Source organism: Phyllostomus hastatus, unplaced genomic scaffold, assembly GCF_019186645.2.
Source record: "Phyllostomus hastatus isolate PE091 unplaced genomic scaffold, TTU_PhHast_1.1 phas_contig_5, whole genome shotgun sequence".
NCBI lineage: Eukaryota > Metazoa > Chordata > Mammalia > Chiroptera > Phyllostomidae > Phyllostomus > Phyllostomus hastatus.
In genome coordinates, this window is record NW_025333897.1 from 6860982 (window position 1) to 6888556 (window position 27575).

At 37.6% G+C, this 27575-nt stretch overlaps 1 protein-coding gene across 2 annotated transcripts; it reads left to right on the plus strand.

The window, feature by feature from the left end:
• The first annotated feature begins 42 nt into the window (after positions 1-42).
• Positions 43-26536, plus strand: ZNF146 (zinc finger protein 146). 2 transcript variants are annotated; one of them, XM_045846790.1, is made up of 4 exons: positions 43-154; positions 11608-11842; positions 23060-23135; positions 23705-26536. In XM_045846790.1, exon 4 carries the CDS (start codon positions 23832-23834, stop codon positions 24708-24710), a length of 879 nt encoding a protein of 292 aa, XP_045702746.1. In that variant the 5' UTR covers positions 43-154; positions 11608-11842; positions 23060-23135; positions 23705-23831; the 3' UTR covers positions 24711-26536. The 2 variants fall into 2 exon arrangements, with proteins under 2 accessions (XP_045702746.1, XP_045702745.1); XM_045846789.1 differs by having other exon boundaries at positions 23060-26536.
• The last annotated feature ends 1039 nt before the right edge of the window (positions 26537-27575 follow it).

Here is a 27575-nt window from a genome sequence, read left to right on the forward strand (position 1 = left end):
ACTAGGCCGGGTGGACTTTGCGTGCTGAGTCGCGGAGACTTGTGGGATTGCTCAGTAGCCCTCCGAATGCGCAGGCGCAGCGCACCGAGTGGACATTTTGGTCTTTGTCTGCTGGTCAGTCGGTCCGTGGGTCCACGTGGCGCGAAAGTTGGAGGTGGGATGTGGGTGTCTTGGTCCGGTTGGGTTCGGGAGGTAGAAGGGGAGAATTCCAGATCTTTTGGGATGCGGCTCGGGGGCGGGGGGAGTGGGTTTAAGAGCTTCTGGCCTACGTGTGGGGTCGAATTAGCGGCCTTTAAAGAGGGTTCGAGCATGTGTGATTTTCAGTTTTACCGATGTTTGAAGTTATTGAGTGAGAAACTGAGTGCAGTATTGTGTATGGCTGTAGTTGAGAGGGAGCTATAGGAGACCAGCATTGAGGTAAATTACATTTGAGACGCACTTCCCTTGTCGAAAGTGCCGATGACGGTGCCATCTTCCTAGAGTATCAATTTCACATGAAGATTTGAAGGGGGGTAGGTAAATTGTAAATAATTTTTAAATGGAGTTTTATATAAAAGCACCTTTCTTTTTAATTGCGGTAGAATGCAAATCACCATGATTTCTTTCTCTTTTTTAAAACCATGAATGGTTAAAAGGAGTTTTTTAAAAAATTTTTTTAGAGATAGGAAGGGAGGGAGAAACGAGAGACATTAATGTGTGGTTGCGTCTCGCAGGCCGCTTACTGAGGACGCTGCTCGCAACTATGGCACGTGCCCTGACTGGAAATGAACCCAGGACCCTTTGGTTCATAGGCTGGCGCTCAATCCACTGAGCCACCTAAGCCAGGGCTCAATTTTTTGTTTGAGAGAGCCTGCCTCAGACGATTTCAGATCCCCTGATCTTTTGGGTTACTTAAATAGGGCTGCTAAGTCCTAGACTAATTATCAGCCTTACACTTTGAGAAGCAGTGTCATACAGCGCAGCAAGCCCAGAATTAGGGAGTCCAGTGTTAACTTTTGTTCTTTCTGTTGCCATCTTTATTTAAGAGTCTGGACTAGATTCTGGATGAATAGAGGTATTCTCAGATTGTGTGGATTTTGTGAAGTAATGAAGAAAATTCGTGTCTGCAAAGGTGCTTTTTGCAAGGAATCCAACCACAGTTATCCTTCATAATTTTTAATAATTATGTTGTTAAAGTTATGTAAAGTTCTTGGGTTTCAAATTTAGATGAGATCCGGCGCTCTCAGGGTGGTGTGGCCATAGACTCCAAATTTGAATAGACAAACAACAGAAGTTAGAAAACATAATAGAAGAAAACTAGTATTTACAAGAGCAATAAATATTGAGGAATAAACTTAAATTGGCAAAACTAATAGAAAATAACTTTAAAGTACTAAGGGACAGTGTTAACATAAGATATGAACAAATAGAAATACCATGTTTTTCAATAGGAAGATGTAAAGAAGTGTGTGCAAACTTGAGTAAATTTATTAATTTAATGTGTTTTTGATAAAAATATCTACAGTTTTTCTCCCTTTGGAATTAGATAAACTGATTCTGCACTTCAGATGGAAAAATAGACAAGCTAGAATGGCAAGTAAAACTGAGAAAGGAAAGCAGTTGTGTGCATGGAAGTGGGAGCCACTGGTGACATTTGAAAATATAAATCCTTGGAAATTAACATAGTATTAGCATGAAGCTGGCCTAGGAATGGCAGTTTGGCAATATCTATATGACTACAAGTTTGTGGGGGGGGGTTGTTTGTTTGTTTGTTTGTTTGTTTTTGGAGCTATTTCATACCTGGAAATTAATCCTACAAGTGTACCTGCATTTGCATGGAATAACACAGGTACAAAGTTGCTGGTTGGATTAGTGTTAGGAATAAGAAAAAAATAGAAACAATTCTTGGCCATCATTCAGAGACTGCTTGGATAAAATTATAGTACATCTATGTAACAATAATATGCAACTATACAAAAGAATGAAAAGGAAGCTTTTTATGTACTGACACTTGAAGTAACTCCATAAAAAAATAAAAAAGCAAGAATGCAGAATGTATGATGATATGCTTCATTTGGAGTAAGAAAAGGGAGAAATAAGAAAAGTGGCTATCTTTGGTAAGGGTAGTGGTACAGGGATAGGTAGGGCAAAAGCAAATACCTTTTTATGTTTGTTTTTAACTATCTGAACTTAGTATATATTCAGTAGTGTTTGTTTGTTTTTTTAAAAGGAGGAAATAGGCCCTGGAGGAAGACTGCTTCTGTTAACTCCTTCGTCACCTTGTACTTTGGTGACCTTAGGCAGTCACTTAAACCTTGTGCCTCAGTTTTTTATCTAGTAATATAGAGAAAATGCTTGATTTACAGGGTGGTTGTACAGATCATGGAGTTCTAAATTCTGTAGAATAGTGCCTGGTATGTAGCAAGTACGGATAAATGTTAGTACTGTTATTACTATCTACAAAATAATACTTTCTCAGAAATAGTACAGCCATTCTTACTGTTTCTGTTAGAGGTTTCTGAAAGAGGCTCTTTCCATTTTTAAATACTTTTGGGTGGGGGACATTTCTCTTTACAACTGGAATGAGGAAGTTAGCTTTCTGTATTTGTTACATTCATCTTAGAAACTCATCACCACTACCTTCATGAAGTTCTTTGATTTCTATGATGGTTACTTTATTGTGGTTCTAATTCAGAACCTCTGATGATATTTTTAAAAAATCTCAATTGTGACCTTTGTAAGATGATCTTCAAATTGCATAATATCAGTAGAAACATACTGCGTGACTTGGCCACCGTTAATTGTATTTTTCCTTTTGTGCAAAAGTGTAATGTGTATGGTTTTACTTTGGTACCATACAAATGTCCATTCCCCACTAATCATTGAATGGATTGTTTTAATACCAATAAATAATTCTTGGCTAGTTGATAGCCAAAGGGTTACAAAGTGATAACTTTCTATTTTTTCATTCCTTTGATATTTATTTGCCACCTCAAATTGTTTCAAAGTTTTCCTGCCTTTTTCTTCTTTAAGCTTCATTTTAAAGTTGAGTTCTGGTAACTGCAGCTAGTGTTCTTTGCAACACTCATTCATCACATTTTTAGCTTAGGGACTCTCTTTCAAGTTGACTTGTTTCATTTTGACGTGCCATCATTTAACTTTGAGAGCTTTTTTACACTCTAGGCCCATGTTGTACTTTCCCTCCCAGACAAGAAAAAGGCCGTGTCTCCAAGGAGCTCTGGTTTCTTTTACTGCAGAATGGTATTAAGAGCAAGACTGGGTACTGGATGTTTTCATTGCTGCAGGGGTAACATTATTTCAAGGCCATTTCAGTGACAGCTAGGAAGTTGATTTTTAAAAATCACGAGTTCATACTAGTATTTCTAATTCAGTATAAATAGTACAGTATTTTTACCTAATTAGCACCTAGCTATAGCTGTGTTTTATAGTAAAAATTCGGAAACAAGTTAACATAAGTACTTAATTTTCTTAGCTTTGTCCTGCAACATAAAAAAGTTTTTAAAATACTGCTGATATTAATAGTAAATATAAACACTGTATTATATGAGAAACTTCACTGTACCTATTTTTGTGGTTAGACAGCATAGTACTAAAGATGTGTAGTCAAGTTCTCTGTTCTTAAGTCATTTGAGATAAATCCTTTTTTTGAGGAAAAAAGGATTTTTTTTCCTCAAAAAATCCAGTTGGGTTCATTTGTTTCTATTTGTTTTCAAGTTCAAGGACTGCTTTTTAGAAAATTAATTTGATTATTTAGAAAAGTAATGCATTTCTGACTTACCAAAATATATTTAGAGACTTCTTGTCTCATTCTGCTCCCCTTCCCTATCACATTCTTCAAGTATTTTTACTTGTTTATCAAGTAGGTTTTTTGTTTGTTGGGCCACTGGTGTATATTTCTTTTTCTCTCATTTACCCCACTCTCCTTACATTAAAGGTAGCATACTATATACATCCCTTGCTGACTTTCTTCACTGAACAGTTTGTCCTGGAGATCTCCTTTCTTAATCATTATTTTTTTTTTTTAACTGCTGAATAAATGTTACTGTGTGCATGTACCATAATTTCATTCTATTGTTGGACACTTGGGTTATTTCCAATCTTTTGCTGTTAGTAGCTGCGATAATGAGTAATTTCTTTTTTATCTGTGTCATTTTGTCCTTAATGCAGAGGTATCTCTAAAATAGATTGGTACAAGTGGAGTTGCCCTTGTTACTAAGTATTTAATACTCCCATTAGCACTTAGAGTACAAGAGCACCTGTTTTCTCACAACTTTACCATCAGAATATAGTATTGAATAGTTGATTTTTGGGGGGGAGGCAAAGGCATAAATAAAAATTGGTATCTCATTCTAGGTTTAATTTATATTCCTCATTATGAGTGAGGTTGAACATCTTCTATGTGTTTGAGGGTCACATGTTTTTATCTGAGAACTGTTTGTTCATATCTCATTTCTCATTTTTCTTTGGGGGTTCCTTTTCCTTCTAAGACCTGTTAAATTACATTAAAGAGTTTAGGTCTTTGTGAAATGAGTTGCAATTGTTTTTCAAGTTGTAAATTTGTGTTTTGATATTGTTTGGTGGTCATCTCTTAACAGTACAGAATCTGGAAGTTTTTATTTTTATATAGTTAGATTTGTTAGTTTTTTCATTTATGGTCATAGCATGCCTTTCCCATTCCAAATTCAGCTGTACTTTCAAATCCTTACAAGGCTGTAATTTTTATAGGGTTTCGTTTTCATATTCATATTTTTAATTCATTTAGAGTTTATCCTGGTATATAGTATTAGGTGTGTATCCAGATTTATCTTTTTCTAATTGGCTACCCATTTCTTCCAACACCGTTTATTTAAGATGTTAATTATTTTAAGACTACATTTTGATCATATATTAAATTCTATGTGTATTTAGTTTATTTCTAGACTTCATATCCTCCATCTTCCAAGCTATATTTGTGTACCAATATTTATGTCTTTATTTTTAAGAAATCCTCACCTAAGGATGTTTATTGATTTTAGAGAGAGAAGAAGGGGGGGGGAGGAGACATTGATCAGTTGCCTCTTGTACATGCCCCAACAGGGGATCGAAGCTGCAACCTAGGTATGTGCCTTGACTGGAAATTAAACCCTCAATCTTTCGTGCACAGGTCAATGCTCTAGTCAACTGAGGAACCTGGCCAGGGCCCAATATTTATGTCTTTATTTTTGAGGTTTTATACTTTTATTTTATTATCTGTGGTAACTAGCCTCTTACTGCTTGTCCTTTGCAGAGTTTCCTAGCTATTCTACTTTTTTTTTTTTCTATGAAAACTTTAGAATCAGCTTGTTGTTATGGGGGGGAGTTATTTTATTGTTATTTCATTAAACTTATAAAATTATTTAGTGGAAGGGAACATTAGATCTTTTTGATGTTAAATACTCCTATTTTATTTATATAGGTTTTAGATACCGTTTACTAAATTTGTTTCTAGGTACTTTATCTTTTATGTTATTATCAATGGAGTCATATTTGAGAAGCTTGTTGATATCTATAAATTAGTTTTATTCTCTGCTTAATTTACTGAACTGTTTATATTAAATAATTGATATATAGGCATCCTATCATTCAGAATTTTATACAGATGCCTCCAATGTTTTTGCATTAAATAAGAATATGGCTTTTGTGGTTCTGATAGATTATAATTATCTATAAAGATTACTCATGCTGCCTGGGTCTCTAGGGATGTGTGTAGAAACAAAAAGTTTAATAAGGCTGAGGCTACTGCTGTGTCTAAGATACAACAACCAGGAAAGATCATGTTAAGGAAACAAAAATCCCTCCATACTGTGATACTGCAATCTTAAAAAAAAATCAAAACAAAAATCAAATGCCTAGTAAGATGTCCATTTCTATTCTGTTTTCTTTCCTTTCCATCTTCCTTTTTTTTAATGCAGTTCCTCTGTTTGGCTTTTGCGTGCTTTTTATAGCTTTGCTTGTTTCTTAAAAGTTTTTGTCTTTTTTTAAAAGCTCATTTTGTTATGTTGTATTTTATATTTTTACCTTTTTGTCGATATTTTTCAGATGAATTTATTTAATTGTTGGGAAATTATGCTGTTTATTTTCACTGTTTAGTATAGTATCCTTTTATGGACCCAAATTATTTTGTGATACTCATGTTTGCATCAGATTTTCCTAGATGAGTACCATGAAAATGGAGGCATAGTATCTTTCTATGGTTTAAAGCTCATGTGCCTCTTCTAGTTTTTATTTATTTATTTACTTATTTTTAAAGATTTCATTTATTTATTATTAGAGGAGAAGGGAAGAAGAGAGTAACATCAATGTGTGGTTGCCTCTCATGCTCCCCCTGCTGGGGACCTGGCCCGTGACCTAGGCATGTGCCCTGATTAGGAATTGAACCACAACCCTTTGGTTCACAGGCCCGCGCTCAATCCACTGAGCTACACTAGCCGGGGCTATGTATTTATTTATTTATTTGTTAAATATATTTTATTGATTATGCTATTATAGTCCCATTTTCCCCCCTTCACTCTCCTCCACCCTGTACACCCTCTCCCACCCACATTCCCCCCTTTAGTTCATGTCCATGTGTCATACTTATAAGTTCTTTAGCTTCTACATTTCCCATACTATACTTACCCTCTCCCTATCTGTTTTCAACCTACAATCTATGCTACTTACTCTCTGTACCTTTTCCCCCTCTTTCCTCCTCCCACTCCCCTGTTGCTAACCCTCCATGTGATCTCCATTTCTGTGGTTCTGTTCCTGTTCTAGTTGTTTGCTTAGTTTCTTTTGGTTTTGCTTTAGGTGTGGTTGTTAATAATTGTGAGTTTGTTGTCCTTTTACTATACATGTTTTTTCTTTATCTTCTTTTCTTAGATAAGTCCCTTTAACGTTTCATAAAATAAGGGCTTGGTGATGATGAACTCTTTTAACTTGACCTTATCTGAGAAGCACTTTATCTGCCCTTCCATTCTAAATGAAAGCTTTGCTGGATAGAGTAATCTGGGATATAGGTCCTTGTCTTTCATGACTTGAAATATTTCTTTCCAGCCCCTTCTTGCCTGCAAGGTCTCTTTTGAGAAATCAGCTGACAGTCTGATGGGAACTCCTTTGTAGGTTACTGTCCCTTTATCTCTTGCTGCTTCTAGGATTCTCTCCTTCATTTTTACCTTGGCTAATGTAATTATGATGTGCCTTGGTGTGTTTCTTCTTGGGTCCAACTTCTTTGGGGGCTCTCTGAGCTTCCTGGACTTCCTGGAAGTCTATTTCCTTTGCCAGAATGGGGAAGTTCTCCTTTATTATTTGTTCAAATACGTTTTCAATCTGTTGCTCTACCTCTTCCCCTTCTGGTACCCCTATAATTCGGATGTTGGAACATTTAGAGATGTCCTGGAGGTTCCTAAGCTTCTCCCCCTTTTTTTTTTTTGAATTCTTATTTCTTCATTATTTCCTGTTTGGTTTCTTTTTTCTTCCTTCTGGTCCACTCTGTTGTTTTGAGTCCCAGTTTCCTTCTCATCACTGTTGGTTCTCCATGCATCTTCCTTCATCTCTTTTATGGTAACCTGCATTTTTTCATCTAATTTGTGCCCAAAATCAACCAATTCTGTGAGCTTCCTGATCACCAGTGTTTTGAACTGTGCATTTGATAGGTTAGCTATTTCTTGGTCGCTCAGAAGGATGAGTTCTGGGGCACTGATTTGTTTTTCTATTTGAGCCATTGCTCTCTTTTTTCCGATCTGGTCACTCTTGTTATGGTGAGGGGCGGAGCCTTAGGTGTTCACCAGGGCTGGGCACCCCTGTCGCTAGGTTGTGACGTTGTATGTGGGGGCGGGGGCAGGAGGGAACAATGGCGGCAGCTCCACTCTCCTGGGATCTCAGTCCCTTCCCTGGGATCCTGGGCTGCGCGCTCTGCCCTGCTCCACAATCGCAGCCTCACTGGGTCCGCCAGTTGCCACTTGCATACTCAGGGTCCACCCACTGTGTGCCCCAGATGGCTTACTCGCTCCTGGTTGGCCTAGGCGCCCAGCTCTCCCCGAACTCCGCGCGCTGTGACCTGCACGCTCGTCTCCATCCCTCTTACCGGTCTGGATGAATGGGTCTACTTCAACTTCTTGGCTGTCTGACTTCCATTCAGATAAATGCTTTGTCAGTTCTGAGTGTTATTCTGCCTCTAAATTGTTGTTCTAATCTTGGTTGTGCGTGGAGGTACGGTGCCTCCACCTATGCCTCCATCTTGCCGGAAGTTTTATTTATTTTTAATACTCAACCGAGGATATGTTTGTTGGTTTTGGAGAGAGAGACAGACAGATATCAATGTGAGAAACATTGATTGGCTGCTTCCCACATGCCATGTCTAGGGATCAAACCGGTAACCCAGGTATGTGCCCTCACCAGGAATTGAACCTGCAATCTTTTGGTGCACGTGAGGATGCTCCAACCAACTGAACCACCCAGCTAGGGCCTTCTAGTTTTAAAGCAAGGAGCTTGTGCATCTTCTCTTGCTCAGTCACCCTGACCTGGTTGAGGCCCACTTCTCTATCTCTGTTTCCTATAATTCTTTGTAGAACTTGGCTTTTAGAGTGATGTATTTAGAAGCTGCTAAATCTGGGGTTGCCCTGTTCCTAAGTACAGTAGGTCCTGGAGTAATGTCGTTTCCTTTATTTATTTTTTTTGTTAACGTGTTGATAAGATTCCATAGGAACTGAACTCTTGTTTATATCGACTAGCCACTGGTAAAATTGGTTTCATTACACATTATTTTGCTTTAAGTTGCAGAACCTATTGATGATGTTGAGTAAGGACTTACTATATTTTTTAAGTCTACTTTTTGCTTCCCTCTTCAGTTCTTTTCTGTTTAATCTAGTTTTTGCTTTTATCAATTACCTCTTAGGGTGAGGCCTACTCAAATATAAGGGAATATCATCTGCAGATTTTTGAACTTTGAAGTCCTTAGAGTCTCCCTCAGCATTTCCAGTACTTTCTAGGCTTCTTTGTAACTTCTTGTTCAGGTCTCCTATTTGAGCCTGTCTTTGGCAGAGATTGGCCAAAAAGTTCATTTGTTTTTTTCTGTAAGATGATTCTAGTAGTGCTTAGTTGTCTTTCATTTCATCTTAAACAATTTTGTTAGATTGTGTTGTGACAGCTGTACTATCAGTGTGCATTAAAAAAAAACAAAATTGGTGAATTTTTGTGTAGCCATTTTAATATTGAAGATGGAAGAAAATACACAACATTTTTGACATGTTATGCTTTATTCGAGAAGGTAAAAACCCAGCTGAAACACAAAAAGGTTTGTGCAGCGTATAGAGAAGGTGCTGTGACAGATTGAACATGTCAGAAGTGATTTGCAGTGTCATGGTGGAGATTTCTTGCAGGACAATGCCCCACGATCGGGTAGACCAGTTGAAGTTGATAGTGATCAAATCAAGACATTGAGAACAATTAATGTTAAAACATGCAGGAAATAGCTGACATTCTCAAAATATCCAAATAAAGTTATTGGTAAAAATGAAAAATGTGTCTTTTATTTTATGGGAAGAACCATGTGGACTTTTTGGCCAGCCCAGTATGTGGAATTTGGGTGGTAATTTTGTCCCTAGTTTTATTACTGGAAGTTGGCTGCAAGTAGTCACCCAGGGTGAATGCCTCATTCTGAGAATGAGTATTTGTTAGTTATTTCTGAGAACTGTTAACTGTTCAGGACTTTTCATCATTTTCTAGCCATTTTTTAAAAGACTTTATTTATTTTTAGAGAGGGGAAAGGAGAGGGAGAGAAACAAAAACATGTGGTTGCCCCTTGTTTGCTCCCTACTGGGGACCTGACATGAAACCTAGGCATGTACCCTGACTGGGAATTGAACTGGTGACCCTTTGTTTTGCAGGCAGGTACTCAGTCCACAGAGCTGCACCAGCCAGGGCTTTCTAGCCATTCTTGCTGCACCTACCACACTATTGTGGTTCCTGTAGCAACTGTTATTTTGGGTGTTTTGTGCTACACTTACATATAATTTATAGTTAACATATATTCTACTAGTTTCACTAAAGAGATAGTTTATGGATTGGCTGGTTGGTATTATTCCTTCCTGTTTATTCTTGAAGTTTGAATGGTTTTCAAGAAGTATTTGAAAGACTCAAAACCAAGGAGCCCCAGTGTTTCTGTCAAACTTTTTCTTGCTCCCTTGATTGTTGGTGTTCTTAGGAGTCTCTCTGTCCTTGACCATCTTTTTCACATATGTATATATTCTCTGTAAGTAGTCATAGTAACATTTCATCTGTGTCTTCAGCGGCACTATATTCTGACACCCAACAAATTCCCATTATGATTCTACGCCTATTCTGAGCTCCTCCTCTGCACATATAATTGACAAATGACATATCTGCTTGTATGTTTCTTAGAAACCTGACACTGAATTTCCAGAATATCAAACTTGATCCTCTTACAATTGGTCTTCAGCCAACTCACCTCATGTTCCTGTCTGTGTACATTACTTTTTAAATAAGACTCCTAGCCATCGATCTCTGCCATACCCCAGTACAAAATAGTGACCAAGCCTTTTCAACAAACAGTGTAAATCAGGGGTGTCAGACTCATTTTCACTGGGGGCCACATCAGCCTCGTGGTTGCCTTCAAAGGGCCAAATGTAATTTTAGGACTGTATAAATGTAACTACTCCTTAACAGTTAAGCGAGAGCTCAGCACTGCTGCCAGGAAGAAACAAGGTGCTGGGCTGGATAAAACAAGGTAGATGTCTGGATTCGGGCCTTGTGTTTGCTACCTGTGGTGTAGATAGTGTGTTTGTAAGCAATAAGTTAGGTTTTTTAGAATTTTGCTTTTTAAGTATGACTTTAACATTATAGAAAAATTAGAGTAGCGCAGAGAAGTCCTATAAATCCTTTACCCAAATTCACTGATCATTTACATTTTGTCTTTTCACTTTATTTTTTCTATCTCTAAATATGTGTGTACTGTTTTTCTGAAGCATTTGAGACTAAGGTGCATACATGCTCCCTTTATAAATACTTTAACATGAACTTTTTTAAGAACAAAGACATTTCTTTTTCAAACTCAGAAAATTTAACATGGATACGTTACTATCCATTCCACATTCAGATTTTGTCAGTTTCTATAATCTTAAAAATGTTTCTTGAATGAACATATTTATAGGACATTTCTAATATGTAGTTTTACTCAAGTAATAATGCAAACAAAGTAAATATTAGGATTCCAGGAAAATGTTTTGAGTTTTTTAATTCCTGAATACTGTCAAAACAACTTACTGTGCATTGTATATTTGTGGCTTAGTTCTGATAGGCATAGATAAGAGTGTTGAATTCATCCAGGAATAAGGGCCAAAGTTAAAATCCACACAGGGGTGTGGTGCCAGAGAAGGGGTAGTACCTAGTTAGGTGAGGTATGAACATCTTCCCTATGTAAGTAAAAATCTGAAAGTAGGTCCCCCCCCCACCCATTTTAGGATGTGTGGAGGCTTAAATGGATTAAATGGATATGGCTTTGAAATTTAAGATTCAAATCATCTTAGTTCCTTTGTTCCTGTAATTGTACTTTAATTGTAAGATAAAAGATCATTACTTTGTTCTTTTTCACAGGTCCCCATTCTTGTGCATCCCTGGAAATTGCACCTTCCTCATCCTTCAGAAAGCCCTGAGGCCTTAGGGCTCAGACTGAGTTCTAGAATGGTATTTTGGTCCAGCATTAATATTCTAGTGGTATGTCATTTCCCCATTAGCAGGTTATAAGCTGACCAAGCTGAACGTGAACCTCTGTTGGAGCAAAAAGACAAACTGGATGGTGGAGAAAGGAGTGAAAAGGAAATTTTTCCAGGTAAGTGAATGACAGCCAGCCAGCATTGACACCTGAATGCTTTTAAGTATGTTTTTTTACAGGCCCTAGGCTTGGAGTATCACTTGATATGAGTTCTTTAGATACTTGAATGACATTTTCAGTCCCTATTTTTTCTGTTCCAGTATTCTACCTCTTTAATTAGATTTTAAAGGGCCAAGTTCCCCCATTATTGTTAATTGGAATGTCCACACTTTGTACTTCATTTATACTGCCTCTGTGTGATTGTTCTCTCTTTCATTGATACCTTCAGTCTCATAGTCTCATATCTCTCAGTGTGTATTGATTTCTTCCCTCATGAATTGTCTTTTATAGGTTTTGAGTCTTTACATATTGTCTGATATTTAGAGTCTTCATTTATTTATTTATTTATTTTTCGCTACTCTTTCTCATTCTCTCAGTGGTTAAATGCTTCAGATTTAAATTTTATCTCTGTGATCATACTTCCTATTGTCTCATCCACCTCCTCCATTATACAGCAACAAATTGACCCCCTCCCTGCTGCCCCCATGTACCTCTTTCAAAAGTTGTTGCCTTAGAAATCATTTCTGCCTTTTTGTTGTGTGTGTGAGAATATGAATGTATGAGTGTATTTTTTTAATATAATACATGAACTTGTAAGAAATTTTTGGACATTAAGGTATAAAATGAAAAAGTCTCTTCTAATCTCTGAGTCTTGGTACTATACTTTTTCAAAGATGCAGATACTTTTAAGAGTTTCACATGTTCTTGAGGTAGTCTATGAATAACCCAGCATATCCTGGGTGGTGTAGTTCAGTGGATTGAGTGCAGGCCTGTGAACCAAAGCATTGCTGGTTTGATTCCCAGTCAGGGCATATGCCTGGGTTGCAGGCCATATCCCCAGTATGGGGTGTGCTAGAGGCAAGTACATATTGATGTTTCACTCCCTTTCTTTCTCCCTCCCTTCCCCATCTCTCTAAAATAAATAAAATCTTAAAAAAAAATAACCCAGCATATATTTTGTATCTGTGCTGCAAATAGGAATTTATATGAGCCTTTAGTTTTCCTTTTTATATAAATGGTGGTATGTATTGTGTATATAGTTTTGTTTTGGCAGGGAGGGTGGGGGTAGTGGAGAGATTCTATATCATAGACTTTGGCCTTAGTTCTAAATGATTTGGGAGACCATCAAAGGGTTTTAAGCAGAAGAGTGATAAGGTCAGAATTACGTTTTGGCTGCTGTATAGAAAATTTTGTGAGGTTGCTGGGGGCAAAGCTAGGAGAGTAATTGGAGACTATTACAGTAATCTAGGTAAGAAAATAGTTGTACTTGAGCTAGTGGCAAGTAGTTAGATTCTTAAGATATGTTAAAGTAATAGCTGACAGGGTTGGCTGATAGATCAATGACTCTAAAATTCTAACCAAAAGAGAATGAGTTACCATGTATCAGAGGGGTCCACATTTCTTTAGTTACTTCCCAAATACCTCATATAGCATTTTTTAAGTGCCAGAATCCACTCAAGGTTTAAACTTTGAATTTGGTTGTCTTTTTATTTTAAATATTTTATTTGTTTATTTTTAGAGAGAGGGGAAGGGAGGGAGAGAGGAAGAGAAACATTAATGTGTGGTTGCCTCTAATATTCCCCCTATTGGGGATCTGTCCTGTAACCCAGGAATGTGCCCTGATTGGGAATCAAACCACCGACCCTTTGCTTTGCAGGCCTGTGCTCAATCCACTGAGCCACACCATCCAGGGCTGCCTTTTTCATTTTTAAAATATAAACTGTTCTCTCCTTCTTTTCTCCATTCCCCCTTAATATTGCTCCCAGTATTTAACAAATATTTACTGTCAGCCATTCAAAAAAAAGAGTAGAACCATTAATGCAATCCAGCATCTCAAGCTATGTAGTTAAGATATTAAGACTTAACTACATAGAAATTTGGGTTTAAAAATACTTTGTATGAAACACTTACTTCAGAAAAAGTGAATCTGACTGTGATTTAAAGTTCAGGGAAAGATGCTTCCAGGAGGTTTTATAGATTCAAAAATGGAATAGGAGGTAGAAGTACATGAGGAGCATGATGTGCATAAATGTGACTGTCTCATTTATTACGTATTTAATATGCTTGGTGCGCTCTTCCTCAGGTCCTGTGAGCTTGTTTACTTTCTGCATAGAATGCAGAAATGCATTTCTGTTTAGTTGTAAAGATCCTTCTTTTCCTTCATATCTTGAACCTTGCCTTCTTAGAGGCTACTTTATCTAAAATTGAAACTCTTTACCCCTTCTGAAAATGTTTTATAGCAGTTACAATTTTTTAACAAACCATCTCCTTTAAATTTGTTCACATTACGTCAACTATTTTTTTGTTAAACAACTTACTCATCTTTATTTGCCATCCTGAAGTGTCATGGTAGAGAGCTTCATCAGTCTTTTAAATTTAAAAGCTCTTAGTTTGTAAACTACTTTTGTATGCACTGTAAACTTTTACTCAGTATTATTTCTTTTTTATGATTGTTCTGTTACAGTTGTCCCAATTTTTCCCTGTTGCTCTCCACTGCCCCTCCCATGTCCACTTCCACAGTAAATCCTTACCCCATTGTCCACGCCCATGGGTCCTCTATTCATTTTGCTTGACAAGACTCCTTTTTCCCCATTATCCTTTCCGCTGTCACTTTGGTCACTGTCAGTGTGTTCCTTGTTTCCATGCCTCAGATCCTATTTTGCTTGTTTGTTTGTTTTGTTCATTAGGTTGCACTTATAAATGAGATCATAACGTATTTGTCTTTCACTGCCTGGCTTATTTCACTTAGCATAATACTCTACAGTTCCATCCATACTGTTGTGAAAGGTAGGAGCTTCTTTTTGCAGCATAGTATTCCAGTATAAATACACAAGTTTTTTGATCCACTCATTTACTGATGGGCACTTAGGCTGTTTGTAGCACTTGGCTATTGTAAATAAAGCTGCTATGAATATTGGTATGCATGGGTTCTTTTGAATTGGTGTTTCAGAATTATTAGGATATAATCCCAGCAGTAGAATCACTGGGTTAAAATAGAATGTAAACTTAATAAGGGCAGAGAATTTTGTCAGTTTTGTTCAGTACTGTTTATTCCTAGAGCTTAGAACTGTGCCAGCACCTATTAAAGAGAGAAGAAGGTATTTGTTGAATGAATAATGAGAAATATTTGGAGTAGTTCTCAAACTTTTTGGTCTCTTTACATTCTTAATTTTTTTTAATAACATCTTTATTAATACATATAACATAAGATCTATCTTTTAGAGTATATAATTCAGTTGTTTTTATTTTTATTTTTTTAAATATAGTTTATTGATTATGCTATTACAGTTGTCCCATTTTCCCCATTCATTCTCTTTTACCCTGTACACCCTCTCCCACCCACATTCCCCCCCTTTAGTTCATGTCCATGTGTCATACTTATAAGTTCTTAAGCTTCTACATTTCCCATACTATTCTTGCCCTTCCCCTATTTTCTACCTACCATCTATGCTACTTATTCTCTGTACCTTTTCCCCCCTCTCATTCCCCTGTTGCTAACCTTCCATGTGATCTTCATTTCTGTGGTTCTGTTCCTATTCTGGTTGTTTGCTTAGTTTGTTTTTGTTTTAGGTGTGGTTGTTAATTGTGAGTTTGCTGTCATTTTACTATACATGTTTTTTTTTTTTTTAAAGATTTTATTTATTTATTTTTAGAGAGGGAAGGGAGGGAGGTAGAGAAAGAGAGAGAGAAACATCAATGTGCGGTTGCTGGGGGTCATGGCCTGCAACCTGGCATGTGCCCTGACTGGGAATCGAGCCTGCGACACTTTGGTTCACAGCCCGAGCTCAATCCACTGAGCTACGCCAGCCAGGCCTTTTTGTTTTTATTTATTTTTTATTTATTTATTTTATTTATTTATTTATTTATTTATTTTTTACTACACATGTTTTTAATCTTTTTCTTAGATAAGTCTCTTTAACATTTCATATAATAAGGGCTTAGTGATGATGAACTCCTTGAACTTGACCTTATCTGAGAAGCACTTTATCTGCCCTTCCATTCTTAATGAAAGCCTTTCTGGATACAGCAATCTTGGATGTAGGTCCTTGCCTTTCATGACTTGGAATACTTTCCAGTCCCTTCTTTCCTGTAAGGTCCCTTTTGAGAAATCAGCTGACAGTCTGATGGGAACTCCTTTGTAGGTAACTGTCTCCTTTTCTCTTGCTGCTTCTAGGATTCTCTCCTTCCTTTTTATCTTGGCTAATGTAATTATGATGTGCCTTGGTGTGTTCCTCCTTGGATCCAATTTCTTTGGGATTCTCTGAGTTTCCTGGACTTCTGGAAGTCTATTTCCTTTGCCAGATTGGGGAAGTTCTCTTTTATTATTTGTTCAAATAAGTTTTCCACTTGTTACTCTTCCTCTTCTCCTTCTGGTACCCCTATAATTCGGATGTTGGAACGTTTAAAAATGTCCTGGAAGTCCTAAGCTTCTCCTTATTTATTTATTTATTTTTTGAATTCTTGTTTCTTCCTTTTCTGTTTGGCTGTTTCTTTCTTCCTTCTGGTCCACTCTATTGGTTTGAGTCCCCGTTTCCTTCCCATCACTATTGGTTCCCTGTACATTTTTCTTTATTTCACTTAGCATAGCCTTCATTTTTTCATCTAATTTGCAACCATATTCAACCAATTCTGTGAGCATCCTAATTACCAGTGTTTTGAACTGTGCATCTAATAGGTTGGCTGTCTCTTCATTGCTTAGTTGTATTTGTTCTGGAGTTTTGATCTGTTGTTTTATTTGGGCCTAATGTTTTTTTTTTTTTAAGATTTTATTTATTTATTTTTGGGGAGGGAAGTGGGGGAGAGAGAGAGAGAGAGAGAGAGAGAGAGAGAGAGAGAGAAACATCAATGTGCGGTTGCTGGGGGTTATGGCCTGCAACCCAGGCATGTACCCTGGCTGGGAATCGAACCTGGGACACTTTGGTTCCCAGCCCGTGCTCAATCCACTGAGCTACGCCAGCCAGGGCTTTTTTTTTAATCTTGATGTGCCTGTTACATAGTGATGGGTGGAGCCTTAGGTGTTCACCAGGGCAAGGTAACCCACATGGCTGGGTTGTGACACAATATGTGTGGGAGGGGCCTGAGAGGGAACAATGCGCTTGCTCTGCTCTCTGCCGGATTTCAGTCACTTCCACCACTGCCCCCAAGCAAACTGGGCCCTTCTGGTGCTCATTCCCAGGTGGGTGGGTTTGTGTATCTTCTGGGACCCTATGCGTCTCTCCAGTGAATGCTCCTGTGAGGCTGGGAGTCTCTCCCAGAACCTCAACTTTCACAGGTGTTTTCAGTTGGTGTTTTGAGGCTTTATTTCCCTGCGCTGAAACCCTGGGTTGTGAGGTTTGTCTCGCTTCCCAGTTTTGCCTGGTTTATCTGTGGGTGAATGTAGGAATGCCCAGTGACCAGCCACCTTGTGCACTGCGCCCCTCCACAATCTGCTGCCTCACTGGGTCCGCCAGCCGCCTCTTTGCCCCAAGTCCTCTCCGCCTGACTGCCCAATTCTGGCCCTCCTACCTGTCTGGATGAGTGTTTCTTCTTTAACTCCTTGATTTTCAGACTCTGTCATACAGTTCAATTTTCCGTCAGTACTGGGTTTTTTTGTGTGTGTGTTTTTTTTTTTTTTTTGTAAATTTTGGTTGTGTGAGGAGGCACAGTGTCTACCTATGCCTCCATCTTGGCCGGGGGTCTTCTAGTTTTTTTCAGTATGTTCAATTTACAGAGTTGTGTAGCCATTGCCATTATCAAATTTTAGAAGATTGTTATTACCCCTAAAGGAAACCCAATAACTATTAGCAGTAATCTTTACATTCTTAAAATTTTAAGACCCCCTCCAAAGAACTTTGGTTTATATGGATTTAGTGATAATTTCCCTTATTTAAAAGTAAAATTGAGAAGATTTAAAAAATACTAATTTGTTTAAAAATACCACAAATAGCCCACTACATGTAAACTTACATTACATTTCTTTTTATATATATTTTATTGATTATTCTATTGTAGTTGTCCCATTTTCCCCCTTTATTCCCCTGTGCCCTGCACACTTCTTCCTGCTTGCATTCGCCTTTAGTTCATGTCTAGGGGTCATACATAGAAGTTCTTGGCCTTCTACATTTCTTATACTATTCCTAACCTCCCCTTGTCTATTTTCTATCTACCATTTATGCTGCTTATTCTCTGTACCTTTTCCCCCCACCTTTCCCGACCAACTCCCCCACTGATAACCCTCCCTGTTATCTCCATTTCTGTGATTCTATTCCTATAGTTTTTGTTTGTTTGTTTTTGTTTTTGTTTTTTCAGGTTCAGGTGTTAATATTTGTGAGTTTGTTGTCATTTTACTGTTCATATTTTTGCTCATCTTCTTTTTCTTAGATAAGTCCCTTTAGCATTTCATCCAATAAAAGCTTGGTAACAATATACTCCTTTAACTTGACCTTATCTGGGAGGCACTTTATCTGCCCTTCCATCCTAAATGATAGCTTTGCTGGATAGAGTAATCTTGGATTAAGGTCCTTGCCTTTTTTGACTTCAAATACTTCTTGCCAGCTCCTTCTTGCCTGCAAAGTTTCTTTTGAGAAATCAGCTGGCAGTCTTACGGGCACTCCTTTGTAGGTTACTGTCTCCTTTTCTCTTGATGCTTTTAAGATTCTCTCCTTATCTTTAATCTTTGGTAATGTAATTATGATGTGCCTTGGTGTGTTCCTCCTTGGGTCCAACTTCTTCGGGACTCTGAGCTTCCTGGACTTCCTGGAAGCCTATTTCCTTTGCCAGATTGGGGAAGTTCTCCTTCATTATGTTTTCAAATAAGTTTTCAATTTCTTGGTCGTCGTCTTCTCCTTCTGGCACCCCTATGATTCAGATGTTGGAACATTTAAAGATGTGCTGGAAGTTCCTAAGCCTCTCTTCATTTTTTTGAGTTCTTGTTTGTTCATTCTGTTTTGGTTGAATGTTTATTTCTTCGTTCTGCCTCAAATCACTGATTTGAGTCCTGGTTTCCTTCCAGTCACTCTTGGTTCCCTGTACATTTTTCCTTTATTTTACTTAGCATAGGCTTCATTTTTTTCTCTAATTTGCGACCATATTGAACCAATTCTGTGAGCATCCTGATAACCAGTGTTTTGAACTGTGTATCTGATAAGTTGGCTATCTCTTTGTCGCTTAGTTGTATTTTTTCTGTAGTTTTGATCTGTTCTTTCATTTGAGCCATTGTTTTTTTCTCTCTGGGCACTCCTGTAATGAAGTAACGGGTGGAGCCTTAGGTGTTCACCACAGTGGGGCAACCAACCTTCCTGCGTTGTGATGCTGTATGAGGGAGAGGGGTCTGAAAGGGAACAGTGCTGCTTGTTCCACTCTCTGCTAGTTTTCAGTCTCTTCCCCTGCTACCCACAATCAAATTAGGCCCTTTGGGTGCTGATTTCCAAGTGGGTGGGTTTGTGTATGTTTTAGGACCCTGTTCGTCTCTCCAGTCAATTCTCTTGTGAAGCTGGAAGTTTTTCCAGCTGCCGCCTCAACCCCCACAGATGTTTTCAGTCAGAGGTTTCAGGCTTTATTTCCGCATGCTGGAACTGTGGGTTGCGCGGTCTGTATCTCTCCACAGTTGTTCCTCCTGATTTGTCTGCACGCAAATGTGGGACCACCCAGTCCTCCAGCCACTGCCTTGCTGTGAGTCGTCTCTATCCAGCTGCCCATCTCTGTGCCTCCCTGCCCGTCCTACCAGTCTGGAAGAATGTTTCTTCTTTAACTCCTTGGTTGTCAGATTTCCATATAGTTGGATTTTCTGTCAGTTCTGGTTGTGTTTTGTTTTTAAATTTCTTGTCCTTTTGGTTGTGCAAGGAGGAACAGTGTGTCTACCCACACCTCCATCTTGGCCAGAAGTTCCCAACTTACATTACATGTCTCATAAAAGTAATAATTTTCCAAAGTAAAAATAATGGTGAGGAAAGTGATATCGTATATTTGCATATTTGTAAATATCTTCACTGGCTTAATAAAATATAGCTGGGATCTCATTTTTGCTTTTATAACCTGTTTCAGTTGAAGTATTTTTTAAAATTGTGGCTTTATACAGATACAGTTAAAATAGCTTGTTCATATTTATGGATATTTTTTGATACACCACTAACACTTGACAAGTGGTAATTTTTTCAAGATTAGCCTCAGTGTGGAGTTTGAAGGTATATCAAAGGTTTTATTGTGAAATCCATGTCTTAAACCTTTGAAGTGTCTTAAACTTGTAATGGATCTCTTAACCCATGCATGATCTTATAATATTATGCATCAGTCAATTAGGTTATGCAGATCTTTCAAACATTCACGTATCTCATCATATAACATCAAACATCATATTTTGTTAACATCACCAGCACTCTCATTAGAAAAGTCAAGAATTTGGAAGCTACCAACCTTGTGGAGGATACCAATTTACAGAAATTCTAATTTTTTGAAAACTCAAATTTTATCTTTGGCAATGTGTACTGTCAGTTTCTCCCTTTGAAGGAAGGATCGTCTTTGATCTGTCTGGAGAAAGTACCTGCCAAACCATATCCAAGTGTGAATAATCAGTTTTTAAGGCAGTCATTTAGTCATTAGTTTACTTAAAGCAAATTAATGGTGTCTGTCAAAAAAGAGACTAGCTTAGCTTACAACTTAAATTATTTACAGAGGTGAAACAACTATCATTCTTTGGTGTATAACAAAAGTATATGTGTATATAGTTATTTGTGTGGGGGTATACTTTTTATTTATATATATATATTTATATATATTTTAATGGAATTCATTTTTGCCATACTTTGTTGCCTTGGTTTTCTATATATTTATCACAGACTCTCTTGGTCTTGCCTCAGAATAGTTAAAAGCCCTCTCAGTACTAGTTACCACATTATCAAATGCATTGGGAAATCTCTCTCCATTTTTTCCTTGGAGATACTATTCCTAGAATTTTTGTCCTCCAATCTGGGCTGCTTGTATTCCCTCCTGATAGCTCTTATCTTAGGCCTTTCATTACCATTATTGCAGTAATCTAGTTAGGTGTTATACATATTACCTTGGTTTATCATCTGAATTTGTCTTTTTAAAGCTTCTATGGTGAAATAATACTTGTTACTTGTGCTTATCTTTCATTGGTCAAGCAAGGTTCCTGGCCATGCCTAAGTTTCCTAAGTGAAACAATAATCTTTCTGCAGTAGGAAGGCCCTGTTATTGGTGAATGGTAATATAGCTTACCTCACCTTTCTCCCGTCCCTTTGGTCTTAATTTCTAAGGGAACTTGTTTTTCTGTTTCTTGCTTATAAAATTTTATATTTGTTTCACTTATAAATATTTTTCATAACTTCCATGATTGGTTATAGTGTTCTGTTATTTGCTTTGCCTTACTTTTACTTCCTTAGAACTTCTTGTTTTCTCTTGATGCTGATCTTTACTGTTAGTGGGACTCCTCAAATGTGTAGAATATCGGCTGCACGGTCATATTCAAGAAGGATTCACTAAAAGATAAACTCCTGTGCTGGGGTTCTTCTAGTTATCTGTTAGGCTTCAGTGGATCAAAAGTAAAATGCCTTATAGACCCAGAGTATCCTCCTTGTAGAAGGATTATACTGCTTTACTCTCATATACTTAGGTGTGGCCAGGTCCTTCATTTTGGTAAAAGAAATAATAGAAGCAAAAAGGATTATCCTGGAAGGATATCCTACTGAGGTGTTTTGTTTTTTTTTCTTTTTTTAAGATTTTATTTATTTATTTTTAGAGAGGGGAGGGAGGGAGGGTGGGAGGGAGGGAGGGAGAGGGACAGAGACAGAGACATCAATGTGCGGTTGCTGGGGATTATGGCCTGCAACCCAGGAATGTACCCTGGCTGGGAATTGAACCTGGGACACTGTGGTTCCCAGCCCTCTCTCAATCCACTGAGCTACGCCAGCCAGGGCTCCTACTGAGGTTTTTCATGGCTTTTCAGTTTGTGCAGAGAAAGATCCTTACATATTCTGGTCACAGATATATATACTTGGTTGCCAACCTTTTTTTTTTTTTCTTTTTGCCTCAGTTGCAGAATTGTGCTGAAGGTCTCACCATGTAATTAATATACAGATTTAATCACATTGATTACAGTACAGCACCTCTCTCCTGACCTCTCATTTGCTGGGTGTCACTTGTGTCTGGAGCTTCTCTGATTAAATTTATGCAAAGTATAATTTTCCAACTGCACCTTATGCAGTATGTTGTTTTACTTTTTCAACCACCATCCTTTATTCTTTGTTTTGAGGTATTTGATTTCCCTCCATTTTCTGAGTCTTTTTGATAATTTACAGCGCAAATTAGCTTGTTTGACTTCGGCATCCTCTACCTCAGTACCTTTATGTTATTTGAACTTCCTCAGCTCTTCCGTGTTGAAAATCTTCCATTTGCTTTATGTTATCAAAAAGTGTGTTAATATCAGCCCTGGCTGGCGTAGCTCAGTGGATTGAGTGCGGGCTGCGAACCAAAGTGTCGCAGATTCGATTCCCAGTCAGGGTACATTCCTGGGTTGCAGGCCATGACCCCCAGCAACTGCACATTGATGTTTCTCTCTATCTATCTCTCTCCCTTCCCTCTCTAAAAAAAAATACATGCATGCATAAAAAATAAATAAAATAAAAGTCAACTTTAAAAAAAAGTTTGTTAATATCTGTGTATATTGATGTCTCCTATCATACTATTATATTTCTTTTTCATGTAAGTTTGGGCCATTTTCCCTTTTGTCATTTAATGGAGTTTAGGGAGGAAGCAATTGTTGGTTATTCCTTTCCCTTAGGTATCTTATGTAGATTTTCTTACTTTTATGTGGTCATCTTTTTATCTTATTTATTAATTACTCATTATTACATTCATTGCTTAATTATGAAATGGTAAAAGTTTAGTTTTCAAAAGTAATCTAGGCCTTGTGTACCAATGAATGTTAATTTTCAACAAGGGTTTTCTTCTCAAAATTTAGTTGGAAATATTGGTCATGAGCCTTTATTCATATTGTGAAATCAACTAGCAGAGTTGATCTCTAAAAGCACAAACAAATTTTATCGCTAGTAATGGGAAATTGTAAATAATGATAATAATATAAAACTAACATTTATTGAGCTCTTATCATGTGCCAGCCACAGTTCTCAGGACTTTATACATTAACTCCTTTAAATGATGATTCTTTGTCTTCCATTTTAGAAGACACCTGAGAAGATGATGAGCAGATAGAGAGGCAGCAAGACTTGGGAGGCAAGTTACATCTGTCTTCAATGAGGTACAGACCAAAGGAAAAAATCATTGAATATAATAAGGAAATTGGAAAAATACTTCCTTGATCTCAGACTGCATATCTGTTAAAGCAACACCCTTTTCAACTTACTTTGGAAGAGTTTGAAACACAATTTAGACTTAATCTTGAGGGATGTTGTATAGGAACAAAATCATCAGTTGTGTTAATTTGGAAATCCTGACACAGGTTATTGCTTATGGTAATAAGTGTAAATCTGTGGAAATGCCTTCAGTTTAAAAAGTTTGAACCCCATCTGATACCAGAATATTCATACCGTGTGAAGTTACTGATGTGGGAAAACTTGTACTTATGTGTCACACCTTATGAAATGTAGAAATCAGGCTAGAGAGAAACCCTTTGCTTCTAAGGAATATTAAAAAGCCTTTAGCTACTTGACATACATCATTGAGTAGAAGAAAATTGATACTGGAGAAAAACCAGTGAATGTAACAAAACTTTATTGAGTTCTAGAAAATTTATACTTGAAGAAAAAGCTTTGAACCCGGTATGATAAAGTTGTATCTCAAACCTATCTCTTCCTTTACATTTAAAAGATCATAAACAGATAATCTCTACAAATGTAGGAAATGTGGAAATACCTTCAGTCAGAAGTAAAGTCTCATTCACCAAAAAATTCATACTGGAGAGAAACCTTGTGAATGTGGGAAAGCTTCCATTCAGATGTCACGCCTCAGTCAGCAGAGAATTTGTAGTGGGGAAAACCCCTTTGCCTGTAAAGTATGTGGGAAAGTCTTCAGCCACAAATCAAATCTCACTGAGCATGAGCATTTTCATAATAGAGAGAAACCTTTTGAATGTAATGAATGTGGAAAAGCCTTCAGCCAAAAGCAGTATGTCATTAAACATCAGAACACGCATACTGGAGAAAAGCTTTTTGAATGTAATGAATGTGGAAAATCCTTCAGCCAGAAGGAAAACCTTCTTACCCATCAGAAAATTCACACTGGAGAGAAGCCTTTTGAGTGTAAAGATTGTGGAAAAGCTTTCATTCAGAAGTCAAACCTCATTAGACACCAGAGAACTCACACAGGAGAGAAGCCCTTTGTATGTAAGGAGTGTGGGAAAACCTTCAGTGGCAAGTCAAACCTTACTGAGCATGAGAAAATTCATATTGGAGAGAAACCCTTTAAATGCAGTGAATGTGGAACAGCTTTTGGCCAGAAGAAGTACCTCATAAAACATCAGAACATTCACACTGGAGAGAAACCCTATGAATGTAATGAATGTGGAAAAGCCTTCTCTCAACGAACATCACTTATTGTACATGTGAGAATTCATTCAGGCGATAAACCTTATGAATGCAATGTATGTGGGAAAGCCTTCTCTCAAAGTTCATCTCTCACTGTGCATGCAAGAAGCCATACAGGTGAGAAGCCCTATGGATGTAATGAATGTGGGAAAGCCTTCTCTCAATTCTCAACTCTTGCTCTGCATTTGAGAATTCACACAGGTAAGAAGCCTTATCAATGTAGTGAATGTGGGAAAGCTTTTAGCCAGAAGTCACATCACATTAGACACCAGAAAATTCATGCTCATTAAAAACCCTGTGAATATTTGGAAAATTGGAAAGCATTTATCAGGAATTTATATCTCATAGCACATAAGAAATTATTCTGAAGGAAAACATCATAAATGAGGGAAACAAAAACTGAAAAGTTATGGGACACCAGAGAATTTGTACTCAAGAGAAAGACATTTGTATTATAAAAGTCCTGTAACCAATAAAATAATCTGCAGCAAAGATAATGCTGAAACTTCAGATGGATTTTCACTAAGTTGAAACATGCTTATTATTACTGTCTGCGTAGATCTGGAGATCTTCAATGTAAGAATATTAAGTTACAAGCATTGGAAAGGAAATTACTTTTATGATACTGCTCTAGCCACACAGAAGAGATTCTGGAAATACCTATGCATTTATTAGAATTTAGAATGGGAGAGAAATGGCATCAGGATGTGAGAAGATAATGAGACTTTAAAAAATGATTTGGAGATAATTTGTTCTCCGAGGAAAAAAGTAGACCATAAACTATGCACAAAGTTAAAAATCCATGGGGATTAAAAACAGGAATATGAAAAAGTATATACTAAAATGATTATGACCTTTGGAGTAGGGAAACATTCCTTACAATGAATTGAAGAATACATACCATTTCTACTCCTGAGTTTGTATGCTCAGGAAATATGTACCAGGCTATAATTTACTGTGGCTTGATTTGTAGTAGCCATAAATTGGAAACAACTTAAATGCCCATGAGGAGTAAAGTGCAAAGTACTGAATGATGGGATACATATCTGTAAAATGTAACAAATGAGATCTACCTACATGTATTACAGAGAAAGATATCAAAAATGTTGGGGGAAATGAAGTTGCAGAATGACATATCTTAATACCATGACATTTTTGTATATTTGAATTAAAATTTGACTCACAAAGTTCAGTACTATATATTAGTAACAGATACGTGTGTGTGTGTGTGTGTGTGTGTGTGTGTTGAAAATGTTTTTGAAATGGAAGGATACAGACCAAACTCTTGATAGTGGTTTCCTGTGAAGAGTTGAAAAGGGAAGGGGATAAGTGTTGGGGGTGGGGGGTTGGATTGGGTATTGGTTAATGGGGACTTGCTTTTTATATGTAAACATCCATTTCTCTTAAAAACAAGAGACTGCAAGTAAATATATATATCAAAGTACTGGGTAGTTCTGAATTGTGGTATATGGCTATCTTGTTTTATTTTTTGTACTTTTCTGTATTTTTAAATTTTCTCAAAAAGAATGGGTTGAGGATGGGAACATAACCTATAGAAATCATGTTTGAATGGATTTATTCCCAAATACTAAACTTTTTATAGAAAATATTTCTAAAATTCTATCAATGATGAGTGGGTGGACTTGTTCTCTATGTAGTATAAAATTATCTATTTTATTAAAATTACAAATAATAGCATAATTCAAGCCTGTTTTTTTTAACATGTTATGGTATACACTATATGGTTGGTCTATACATTTGTAACTTTTTACCTTTGTAATATTTTGCAACATATTTAAGCTTAGGAAATTTTTAGAAGTTTTAGTTAAATTAAGGATACACAGACTTCATATAACTTGTCATTTTAGATAAACTTTCTCAAATGTCAAATTTCCTGTCTTTCCATGGGAACAGATATGTATTAATAAATGTCTTTAATAGTTTTATTTTAAAGAAGTTCCCTCCAATGTCCACAATATGAGTTAAATGTTAACACTTGGATCTCATTTACAAGACTCTTTTCTCTCTCCCAGTGGTTTGATACATATACCCCTTTGGGTTTTCCTCCCTGCTTTATTGAGGTGTAGTTGACAAATAAAATGTTAAGATATTAAAACTGTACAATGTGGTGATTTGATATACATACACATTGTGAAAGGAATTCCTCCCCCCCCCCCAGCCCAATCAAATTGTTTCTTTTACAGAAGTGTAGAGGTGTGGTTGATACTGGCCAACAGTATCCGTGGCTGCTTCAGATACTCCAGATATGAGAGAAATACACACGGACTGCCAAGTCCTGTGAAGGAATAGGAACGGAACGGTCACTCCTTCAAGGGGGGAGTGCCCCGAGCCACTGCCTGAGTACGCTTTTATTAGGAATAGAGATACAGTTCATTGATTACAGTCTGGCAGGGAAAATCAAAACAGGTAGATAACTTTCAAAGAGCTAAAAGGGCTCACGCTGAGTTTGGGGTTTTATAACTTAAAAACTACAGGAACTGAAAGGCTATTTTCATTTCCTGCCCGTGCCTTCATATTCTAAGAGCATACTCAGCAAGCAGGTTTCACAGGATCTTGCATATTTTCTGCCTCAGGTCTAATTACCGCAGGGGGTCTGCTGACTCTGGTCTGGACTGCACCGCCCCTTGTTATTTCTGCAGGCCTGAGTTGGGCAGAAGAGACAAAGGCAGCGGGGAGATTTGGATTTCTCACGTGCAGAATAAGGACTCGGGCTTTGTCAAAGCCGAAGAGGTAGGGGTCGATCACCCCCTCATTTCCACAGCCCCCTTGAGTCTCTTTCCTGAGGGCCTTCCCACGTGATTGTGCCTGTCCTAGGTCCATCCTCCTCTGAGGTATGTTACCCGTCTTTGCCTAACCCACGAAGCAATGGGGGCCAGACATGGAGCAGGCAGTGCTCAAGCCAGGGAGACAGGCTTGTCTCCTTAATGTCTTTTGGTTTGGAGAACTCACAGCCTTAGCTATAGGGGGTTGCAGCTTCCTAAAACCAGGCAGGGCGGACCCCAACATCGAGGATGAAATGGGTATGAGAAAAGTGGTCCAGACCCTAAGAATTATGTTATGTAAACCAATCCTTCCTGAAGATGTTTCTTTGCCCATATTTGCAGTGTAACTTAATATGTCATTAAAGGTTTTCC